Source organism: Crotalus tigris, unplaced genomic scaffold, assembly GCF_016545835.1.
Source record: "Crotalus tigris isolate CLP2741 ecotype Arizona unplaced genomic scaffold, ASM1654583v1 scf7180000024127.62502, whole genome shotgun sequence".
NCBI lineage: Eukaryota > Metazoa > Chordata > Lepidosauria > Squamata > Viperidae > Crotalus > Crotalus tigris.
This window is the reverse complement of record NW_024100402.1, coordinates 4,950-16,318: the sequence shown is the minus strand read 5'-3', so window position 1 is coordinate 16,318 and position 11,369 is coordinate 4,950. Positions and strand designations below refer to the sequence as shown.

The 11,369-nt window shown below is 37.7% G+C and overlaps 1 protein-coding gene across 1 annotated transcript; it reads right to left on the bottom strand.

The window, feature by feature from the left end:
• Nucleotides 1–237: 237 nt before the first annotated feature.
• On the bottom strand, nt 238–10,705 carry LOC120298776 (vomeronasal type-2 receptor 26-like). Its single transcript, XM_039322810.1, has 5 exons — nt 10,488–10,705; nt 8,848–9,139; nt 6,958–7,818; nt 2,933–3,107; nt 238–1,139 (listed from the first exon to the last, which is right to left on the bottom strand). Exons 1-5 carry the CDS (start codon nt 10,703–10,705, stop codon nt 238–240), a joined length of 2,448 nt encoding a protein of 815 aa, XP_039178744.1.
• Between the last annotated feature and the right edge of the window lie 664 nt (nt 10,706–11,369).

Here is an 11,369-nt window from a genome sequence, read left to right as displayed (position 1 = left end):
GTCCTTCTTTTCATTAGACTAGATACCCATCCTGTAACCGACTTCATATATTTTAAGCCTCCAGCCCCCTAATCATTCTTGTTGCTCTTCTCTGCACTCTTTCCAGAGTTTCAACATTTTTGTATATATTGTGGTAATCACTAGAACAATTCTAGTTTTACCACAACTTTACAAAGAAGTAAACTTGCAAAGTTCTTAATATATTTAAGGCCGACCCCTGGACACACTGTATATTTTTTAGTTCTTTATTCTTATCAGCTGATCTCTATTATTCAGTTCTGGTTTTACCAATATAATATAGCTTTTGGGAAGAAACATACAAATTAGTAATGCAGCACTGGACACCAAAATGGAGAAGATTTCCACAGCCAGTATGTATTTTCCCTTTGCACTCAAGTATGCAGGAACAAAAGTTAGCCAAACAGAGCAAAACATCAGCATACTGAAGGTGATAAACTTGGCTTCATTAAATGTATCTGGCAAATTTCTGGCAAAGAAAGCCACAGTGAAGCTCAGAAGTGCCAAGAAACCCATAAAGCTGAGGACACAGTAAAACATGACTATTGAGCCTTCATTACATTCCAGTAGAATTTCTTCGGCTAAAGAATGCATATCAAAATCAGGGAATGGGGGAGTAATTATCAACCATATGGTACAAATAACAATTTGGACAAAGGAGCATAAAAAAACAATAGAAGTAGCCAGTGGCTTTCTCATATACTTCCTCATTTGGGAATCAGGCTTTGTGGCCTTAAAAGCTAGAACCACAATGATGGTTTTGGCCAAGACACAAGATACAGCAAATGTAAAGATGATACCAAAGGCACTTTGTCGAAAAAGACAGGTCAACTTTCTGGGCTGGCCAATGAATAGTAAAGCACAAAGGAATGAGAGCAGAAGAGAAATAAGGAGAGCATAAGTGAGATTCCTGTTATTGGCTTTGACAATGGGAGTACCCTGATGTCTAATAAATATCAACAGCATCAATACAGTAATTAAAAAAAGTGAGAGGGCAAGAATAGTCAAACCAAATCCTAAAGGTTCTCTATAAGACAGATAAGTGATATTTTTCAGAAGACATCCATCTTTAGCATCATTTGGAAATTGTCCTTCTGGACAACGAACACAGTCAACCATGTCTGGAAGAGAAAATATATATGAACAATTTAATTCATTTCAAATATTTTTTCTGTAATGACAAAACTATGAAGGAGATAAATTGGATTAAAATTTTAAATCTTATCAGTCAACTTTAGTAGAAACAAAACAAACCTTAATTATCACTTATAAAAATGGTGAATAAATTTATTATGAATGTTAAACCTTCTCCAACAGTTCAAGTTGGAATTATCTATAGACTGTGCATGTCTTTCCCACCTTGTGAAGGACCAACAGTTCAAGTTGGGATTATCTAAAGACTGTGCATGTCTTTCCACCTTGTGAAGGACCAAATACAGGATCCTTCACTATTAATTGAATGAAGCCAGGCTTAACAAGTTCTTGATTCCCTTGTTACAAATAGTTACTTCCATCCACTATGGTCCAGTAAGCTGTCTTTAACTCTTGTTTAATTCTTTATTGCTCTGGCAATTGATTATTGGAAAAGACCTCAGTCCCTTTCGTCTCACAGAATAAAGAGAGTAGCGTAATATGTACACTGGGTGGGCCAAATGGTTTGGAGGAAATGGTGGTCTTGCAGTTTCAGGCCTTCAAAAAAAAAGGCCAAGATAAATATTCCAAACATAATGTTTAAGGATTAAATACTTATTGTTTTGTTCTCCTTCTCCATGTGTTTGCTCCTTCACAAATTGGATAGAATCTTTAACCCATACTACAAAACCCAAACTGAACTGTTTAATATGATGCTAATGAATTACATACATCATTTTAAATGCAAAGGAACTGCATGTGCTAAATATCAAAGCATTTGAAAATTCTAGGTTCATTTTTTCTCACCTTTCTGGGATGAAATCTTTCCTTCTGGACATGGAAGGCAATCATAACAGCAAAAGGGCTTCCCCTCCTTCTTCATTTTATAAAATCCTTGATGGCAGTTATCGTTACATACTGAAATAGGTTGTGTCTTAATGTAAAAAAATCAAGTAGTTGTATCAATAAATATGTATCAAACATATAAAAAGCAAAACTAAATCAAATAAATAGCAATATTCATTTACTGCACTGTATGATTATTGTTTCGCCCAATTCTCATGCTCGTCATAAGGGATGGTTCTAGTGAGTTAGGCTGTCACTTAACTTCTTTAATAATTGATATTTATCTCAAGATTGCCTTAAACCTTCATTTGGATAAATGTCACTTAAGAAACCTGAGAAAATGTGAAATTAAATACTTTTATGTTCCCCAAATTGAATGTTAAGAGACTACCCTTTCTCTTTTCGTGCGTAGAAGACAGCATGCTGACACATGTGTGAAGTGTTGCCTTAGAAGCGTTAGGAAAGATTATGCTGCATATTATCTCTTTTTAGCCCATTAAGGTGAGGAGGCAAAACTGTTTGGGAGACTTCCATTGCTCCTCTGCAATCCAGCTTCTAGGACCAATGCCAATGATTTCCTTGACCACACATGGCTACGACATCTGTGTTAGACATGCATGGTAGTCCAGACAGGAAGCTTAGATGAACTAAGTCTACTTTATTGTAAGATTATGCTAACAAAATTTTGCAAGTCTGAAAGTACATGTCTCCCTTTACTCATCAAAAAACAAGGGACAATCCCTTCTGAGATTTTTGCCATACCCCTTTGCTTCTGTGGGCTAAACTACCTCTTATCTGATTGGTCCCTTGTCTTGGCTCTTCCCAAGGTCATTCCCAGATACTATTACATTTGGAAATACCTCAGGAAATAGGTGGATCCTTACATGATTGAACTTCTTGGGCCATATAATGCTATTGTTGTTAATGGAGAATATACTCTTTGAAGAAGCATATGGGTCAATCTTTCCAACTTTTGCTTTCAAGAAAGACTGATTTGGGAATGTTATCCAGTTGATAATATCAAATCCAGCTTTTCTTTCTCCACTTTGATCAAAGGAAATTTTCTCTCCAGCACTGTTGTTGAATGATACTTTTCGTAGAATGTGATGAAGCTAAGATCAAATTTGGGGAAAAGTTTTAAAACACCAGGCAGGGATCAACAAGGAGATAATATTCTATTACTGAATATTTTAATGTCATAATTTTTAAAAATCAATATAGAATTGCTAATATATCTTGTGAGACAGAGGAAATCGGGAACCAAGATCATTCAAATGAGTACAGGTTTATTCCATGCTATCTTTTTGCAGGTATCTGAACTACTAATGGTCAAAGCAAAATAGTGGCAGATAAGAGGACAGTGGAACCTTCAGAAATCATGGGTGCTCCATCACTGGACGTTCTTAAGAAGAGACTAGACAGTCACTTATCTGACATGGTACAGGTCCTTCTGCTTGAGCAGGGGGCTGGACTAGAAGACCTCCAAGATCCCTTCCAGCTCTATCCTAAGAGTCAGTGGAACTCAAGGAGGGCTAGACTTAGATCTTTTAAGGGCATGAAGGGACTCCAAATTGATGATGTCCTTGACCCCCTCCATTGGGCTCAGCCTAGTCAACTCCTACAATATCCTATTAAACTAGAGCAGTGGTTCTCAAATTCAGCAACTTAAATGTGTGAACTCCAACTAACTGAAGAAGTCTGTAACTTAAAGTCTATGCATCTTAAAGTTCATGTGGTTGAAAAATACTGGACTAGAAGTACAGAACTGACAAACGTAGTGTTTTCTTCCAGTGGGGGAAAAATGAATTGCAGAGAAATGAATTGCAACATTGTGGAAATTAGTACACATAAAACAAACATTTATTTCTAATCCAGCATTTAATTTTTTCTGGGAACATCCATGAGAGTATCTCTTGAGATCAAAGTGATCTTTAGGATCAAATCAGCTCTGATCTCTGTCTCATTATTTTTTAGTGAGTGACTAAATATCAGAGACTGAAATTGGGATTCTCAGATTGATACAAAGTTTGGAGTAGAATGGAGTTGCCCATCCAAAGTCAACAGAGGGAACTATATTGTTCTCAATCCTGTCTGATAGTAGTAATAGTAGTAGTAGCAGTAGTAGTAGTAGTAATAGTAGTAGTAGTAGTAAAGTTGGAAGGGACCTTGGAGGTCATCTAGTCCAACCCCCTGCTCAGGCACGAAACCCTACGCCGTTTCGGACAAATGGCTGTCCAGTCTCTTCTTAAAAACTTCCAGTGTTGGACCATTTACTGCTTCTGGAGGCAGGCTGTTCCACTGATTAATTGTTCTCACTGTCAGGAAGTTTCTCCTTAGTTCTAGGTTGCTTCTCTCCTTGATTAGTTTCCACCCGTTGCTTCTTGTCCTGCCTTCAGGTGCTTTGGAAACTAGCTTGATTCCCTCTTCTTTATGGCAGCCCCTGAGATATTGGAATACTGCTATCATGTCCCCCCTTGTCCTTCTCTTCTTTAAACTAGACATACCCAATTCTAGCAACCGTTCCTTATGTTTAATAGTGCCCAGTGTTCAAGTCTGTCCAGATCCTCCTGTATCCTAAGCCTGTCTTCTGGAGTGTTAGCTATTCCTGCCAGCTTGGTGTCATCTGCAAATTTGATGAGTTCCCCATCTATCCCTTCGTCCAAATCATTGATGAAGATGTTGAAGAGCACTGGCCCAGAACAGAGCCCTGGGGCACCCCACTACACACTTCCCTCCATGTAGATGCAAGTCCACTGAGGACCACTCACTGAGCACGGCCGGTCAGCCAGCTACGGATCCATCTGGTAGTGATGCTGTCTAACCTGCATTTTTCTATCTTATCAAGTACTAGGTTGTGATCTACTTTGCCAAATACCTTACTGAAGTCCAAGTAAATTATATCCACAGCATTCCTCTGATCCACTAATTTGGTCAAAAATGCAATAAGATTTGTCTGGCATGATCTGTTTTTGCAAACCCATGTTGGCTTTTAATAATAACTGTGTTTGCCTCTAGGTGTTTGCTGATTCATTGTTTAATTATCTTTTCCAGAATCTTCCCAGGTATTGAGGTCAGGTTGATAGGTCTGTAGTTTCCTGGATCTAATTTTTTCCCTTTTTTGAAGATGGGAACTACATCAGCTCTTTTCCAATCCTCTGGTAGTTTCCCAGTGCTCCAGGATCTTTGAAAAATATAGTTCAGTGGTTCTGAGATCACATCTGCCAGTTCCTTCAGAACCTTGGGGTGTAATCCATCTGGCCCTGGTGATTTGAACTCATCTAGGGTGGACAGGTGCTCACTTACTTACTTTCTTGATTATCTTAACTTGTGTTTCTAATCTGTTATTTTATGTACTGTTTCTGATAGGTTGGACTGTCCCTTTGTGTAAAGACAGATGTGAAAAATGAGTTAAATAGTTCTGCTTTCTCCCTGCTTTCTCACCTTCTTGCCCCTTTTTCGCCATTAATGGACCAATCATTTCATTAACTTTTTTTCATGTTTTTTACCTATTGAAAGAAGCTTTTTTTGTTATTTTTGACTTTGGTCACAAGTCTTAGTTCATTTTGAGCCTTAGCTTTCCTCACTTCATCTTTGCAGGCACGGGCTATTTGCTGATATTCTGCCTTAGTTAAGTGCCCCTCTTTCCATTTTTTATACTTGTTCTTTTTATCTTTCAGTTTATCAGAGATTTCTTTATGCAGCCATGCTGGTTTATTTTGAGAGCTGTTATTTTTCTTCTTGGTTGGTATTGTGCTAGACTGGGCTTTTATTATCTCACTTTTCAAAATTTTGCAAGCTTCTTGAGTTGTTTTCCCCTTGAGGATTCTCATCCATGGAATCCTTCCCAAGCCCTCTATAAGTTTATTGAAATTAGTTCTCTTAAAGTCCAAGACTCTAGTTTGACTGTGTTCTATTGCTTGTGCTTCCAGAATGTTGAATTCCAATATTGCATGATCACTTCCCCCCAAGGTTCCTGTAGCTTCAACACCTTCCATCATTTCATCTCTGTTACTGAGGATTAGATCCAATATGGAGGCTCAGTAGATTAGAAAGGCTGAACCGGACACATAATTTCTACCTGAAGAGTGCCGATTACAGACCCTAGATAAATAATCTGTCCTTGTAGACTTGTGATTTGTTTACAGATAGGACAGTTTCCCAGTTTGAAAAGAGTACTGTGAAAGACAGCTGCAAAATAAGGCAACTGAACTAAGCCAGACATTCTGAGATGAAAGGAATCTCAGACACACTTGCCCTGAATGTACCACTGCTGTTTTTGATTTTTAGTTAATTAGGTTTAGTTAAACCTCTGGGCAGTTTAAATGCAATGGAGGTCCAATCAGCAGAGGCTCAGCTACTTTCCTCTCCACCCTCCTCCTTCTTAACTCACAGATTGTAGCTCTTCCCAGCAATCTCTGGGCAGTTTAAATTCAATGGAGGTCCAATCAGCAGGGACTCAGCTACTTTCCTCCTCCACCCTCCTCCTTCTTAACTCACAGATTGTAGCCTATAAGTTATACCTTTGCATATAAAGCTACGATAAGCTATTTTCCAGTTGTGATATAAAATAGACTAGAAAGAACAGAATAACAGAGTTGGAAGGGATCTTGGAGATCTACTAGTCCAACCGCCTGCTCAAGCAAGAGACTCTATATCATTTCAGACAAATGACAGTCCAGACTCTTCTAAAATGCCTCCAGTAATGGAGCACCCATAACTTTTAAAGACAAGTCTGCTCACAAGTTGTTCCATGGGTTGTTCCACTGGTTAATTGTTCTCACTGCTAGGAAATTTCTACTTTAGATCTAGGTTGCTTCTCTCTGTGATTAGTTTCCATCCATTGCTTCTTGTCTTGCTTCTGGTGCTTTGAAAAATAGTTTATCCACTCCTCTTCATGGCAGCCCATCAAATATAGGAACACTGCTGTCATCCTGTATTTACATTTAAGGGCATATACTGTACCTGCCAAGAGTATTGATTGAGAAGTTTCTTTCTCTGCCCCTTTACCATTATTTTTTCCTTGAATTTCAAGAAATGTATGTGGTGCAGAGCATGTGCTATAGCATAGACGGCATTGTACATGCTATAGCTATGAGCAGACATCTTCACTTCAAAAAGAGAACCAGGAAGAGACTCCAGTTTTTCAAACCCAGTGCAGATTTTCTCAGACGTGTTTTCTGAAGCGAGGCTTGAGAAAAAACATTCAAACACACTTTCCCAGAAGCTCTGGATAAAACCGTCTTCTTTATCTGAGATAGGATTTCTGGTCTGAAGGAACTCTCGAAATCCCAACACTTTCTTTGACTGGACTGCCAAGGACATCGCACCAAGAAGGAAGTCTATGCTCCAGCTGCCCTGGAAAGCAAAGGAAGTGAAATCCATTTGAGCCATCATCATCCAGACTTTATCACCTGGCTTTGAAGATATATCCAAATATACTGAACTTGCTATCATGAATCTCAAAATTGGCATTGTCTGAATTTCTCCATGTATGAGCAAAACATTGGAACTGTTTCTCATAATGGTCTTGTAAGTTGCAAGTCCTTCTTCTATAAGTTTCTGCATTTCCCCCGTAAATCCTTGTTTGGGGAGCCTTTGTATGAAGTCAAAACAAATGCCCTTCTCAGAGAAAAAGGGAAGGACATTCTGCACAAACCTTTCCCCGTTGTCATCATCAAGGTAAAGCACCCCAATCCATGTCCATCTGAAATGCAGAAGTAAGTGCAGGATCCCATTATATTGATGAGTGCCTCTTGGGAACATCTGTTGCACAAAGCCAGCTTGGCTTCTGTAATGCAGTACTGGAGCAGATCCATATGTAACCTTTTTTAAAAAAATAAAGAACAAAAATATTTTTGAAAAATTATGTCATAATATCTATGGGTGAATATATTTGGTCACCACAATATTTTTTAAAAAAGATATTAAGACTCTAGAAAGAGTACAGAGAAGAGCAACAAAGATGATTAGGGGCCGTAGGCTAAAATATACAAAGAATGGTTGCTGGAATTGGGTAGGTCTAGTTTAATGAAAAGAAGGACGAGGGGGAACATGATATCAGTCTTCCAATATCTCAGGGGCTGCCCCAAAAAAGAGGGATTCAACCTATTCTCCAAAGCATCTCAAGGCAGGACAAAAAGCAATGGATGGAAACTAATCACAGAGAGAACCAATCTAGAACAAAGGAGAAATTTCCTGACAATTAGAACAATTCATCAGTGGAACATCTTGCCTCCAGAAGTTGTGTGTGCTCCAACACTGGAGGTTTTTAAGAAGAGATTAAGCAACCATTTGTCTGAAATGGTATAGGGTTTCCTGCTTGAGCAGGGGGTTGGGTTAGAAAACCTCCCTTCCAACTCTGATATTCTGTTAATATATCTGTAATAATATAGCTGCCATGATCCTATGTTTTCATGTGATCCTGTTTTCTATGAGACATCAATAGAAAACAATAGAAGATAGCAACAAGAAAAAACAGTTTGCCCAAAATACTTCTGTATATGTAAACACGTTAGTGCAAGTTTTTGATCACAGAAAGCATTGCTAGTTATTTTTAGATTCTAGCAACTAAGTCTTCTAAATCAAATTATGAAAAGTCAAGGATAAAATCTATTACTCTCAATTTTGGCAAATTGGAAGGTGTGCCCTTCTTCTGCAAAGAAACGGGGGACATGAGACAAATTTTGATCACATGAAAAAATATTTTAGTCTCTATAAGCAGAGGAATTCTGACATTCAATTATGAAGGATGAAAGTGAACATATGAGTCTCAACTCTAAAAAAGCCACATAGTTTTCCCCTTATTGTAATAAAGCCAATAAGGGAAGCGTGAGAAATATAGATGTCCTTTACCTGTGGAATCTTGTAGAAACCAAGGATGGTGGCCATATGGAGGCAGACATTTGAGTTAGGTCCCCCAATGACGGCAACTGCATTGTTTCTCCTGTCACACTTGTAGTTTGGAATGAACCTCTTCTGGGTGGAGAGCAGTTCCATTGAGGCAAGATAAGTCCAGCTTGCACTGAAATGGCTGTTATAGATCTGGAAGCCCAGAGTGATGTTTGGCAAAATATGTGGGTCTTCATTGATTTTTTTCACAGCAAATACCAGTGCCAGGATATGCTGGTAATGCTGAGTCAACACCCTACAAAGAAGTACATAAGACATAACCACACATTTCAAAATTGCTAAATGTAGCAAAATACGTATTAAATATATATATCAAACAAATGATGCTATATCTGAGATAAATTATGTAGCTGTTATGGCGGGAAGGGTAACTTGGGAGAAAACAATGCACTCTGGTAAGGTATCCCTTTTTGAAATTTGTATGTGAATTTAATTTGGAACTTCTACTCAGCACGCACACAATAATTCTGTTACATGTTTTGGGAAATCTGCCTGCATTCAGTAAAGGCAAACCATTCATACAGTTGTGTTAAGATTATAAATGACCCTCCTTCATTCCTTCACAGGGCTGCGTAGAGAGTTCTGCATGATTCATGATTTTAAAACCCAGTGTTCTTGTTCATTCCCTTGTAGAATATCTTAACCTGAGCTCCAGAGCATTGTTAAAATTAGATTCATGTGGTCTATTCTGTTCAAAAAGGAGGACAATATACTAGGACAGCAACCGGAAGAAAGCTTAGCATAGCATCTTCATGGCCAGCAGGTATATGATGGCACATACTTTCAGGGACTCAGAACATTTGATTCAGTTTGCAGGAAGAATTTATAGTTGTGTTATCACATGGATATAACAGCCACCCACTTACCCACCCACACATAGACATGCAGACACACAAACACACGAATGGGCTAAGAAGAAGGAGAAGCAGAAAGAAGAAAAAGATCCTTTTAAAAAGTCAAGGATTGGGAATAATTAACAGCTGTTTATAACCCAAAACACAAACAAGTTCCCAGAATTGTTCATTCAAGTTCAGAATTCTGCCCAAAACTGAAAATATAGTTTATCAGTTTTGAAAAGTTGGTCATTTTCCCTAATGTGGGGAAAAATCTATTGCAACCGCTATACATTCTAACTCAACAGATGTAATTTTGGGAGTCAAAATAAATGATTACAAAAGAATCTTGCTGTTAAAAAGTAAATTGGTTAACATATATCTTCATAAGGGCTGCAGCTCTTGTCTTCAAATCTACCCTGAAATAAATATAATCAGAAAACATGTCCTGCTTTTGTTGGAGAACCAAAACCTTATTAGCACACAACAGTCTTTAAGATGTTACAAAATACAACTTGAGCTGACCAGCTTCAGAAACAACAGGGAAGGACACAAACATTATTAAGAACAGAATGTATGGCTTCTATTAATAAAGAAACATGCTATCATTATGCTTTTCTGCTAAAACTAGAATGAGGTCATATTAAAAATGGTATGAATCGGAATAAAAGTTCATCTATAAAGCAACTTGCTCAGACAGAGAGTTAGGAGAGATACACATTGCTATTCAAATATATCCCAGGTTCTTACGGAATATCATCAAAGTACTCCGGAGATGGTATTTTCTCATACGATAATGCACGTGAAAGCACGTTGCTCTGAGAAGTTATGCTGGCAATGTTAAATTCTCCAGAATGGTAATATTTGTGAAGAATTGGAAGAAGCACCCGAGTTGCACGTTTATCAACAGGACATTTGCTAGCTGTGTAAGGTAACAAAACTAATGCCAACATTATTATCACCACCATCTTGTTCACTGATTTAGAAAAAATGATAATGGAGAAGATCTTAGTGCCACATCTTGATTTAACTGATTACTTTTGCAAAAAGCAGTCCTGAAAAAGAAAAAAAAAAGCTCTGATCATACAGATCAATTGTTGGTATGGAAAAATCTATTAAACATGATATGTAGTTTTCCTAAAAGCTGTCAGTTTAATTATGGTTATTTTAATAATAATTATTTACTCAAAGCTGCTGTTGCTTTGCAGTCTTAGGTCCAGAGTAAGTCAGTTAACTTTTTTGTGGCTGTTTAAACCCATGGATAAGTTGTGATCTATATCTTCTATCAAGTTAAATAAAAATTAAATTTAACACTTTAACTCATACTACTCTAGGAAGTGTTATATATGACTTCATTCATTTTATTTGTTTAACCTTTGTGATTGTAGCCACAAATATTCTCCGGGGACACATAACAGTGAGCCTGAAAATTATCACTCACTTGGTTTTTTTACATAATGAAAGCCAAAACAGTTTGGTAAGATCTTCATTCTTGTTTCATTGTATTTGACATGGGAGGAAAACAGCAATTGAAATCAATCTAGGAATCATCCTATGAAGAGTTGAAAAAGGGGCACGTGAAAGTAACAATCAAAAATTGTGCGATTTATGCTGAACTAACTTAAGGCACAA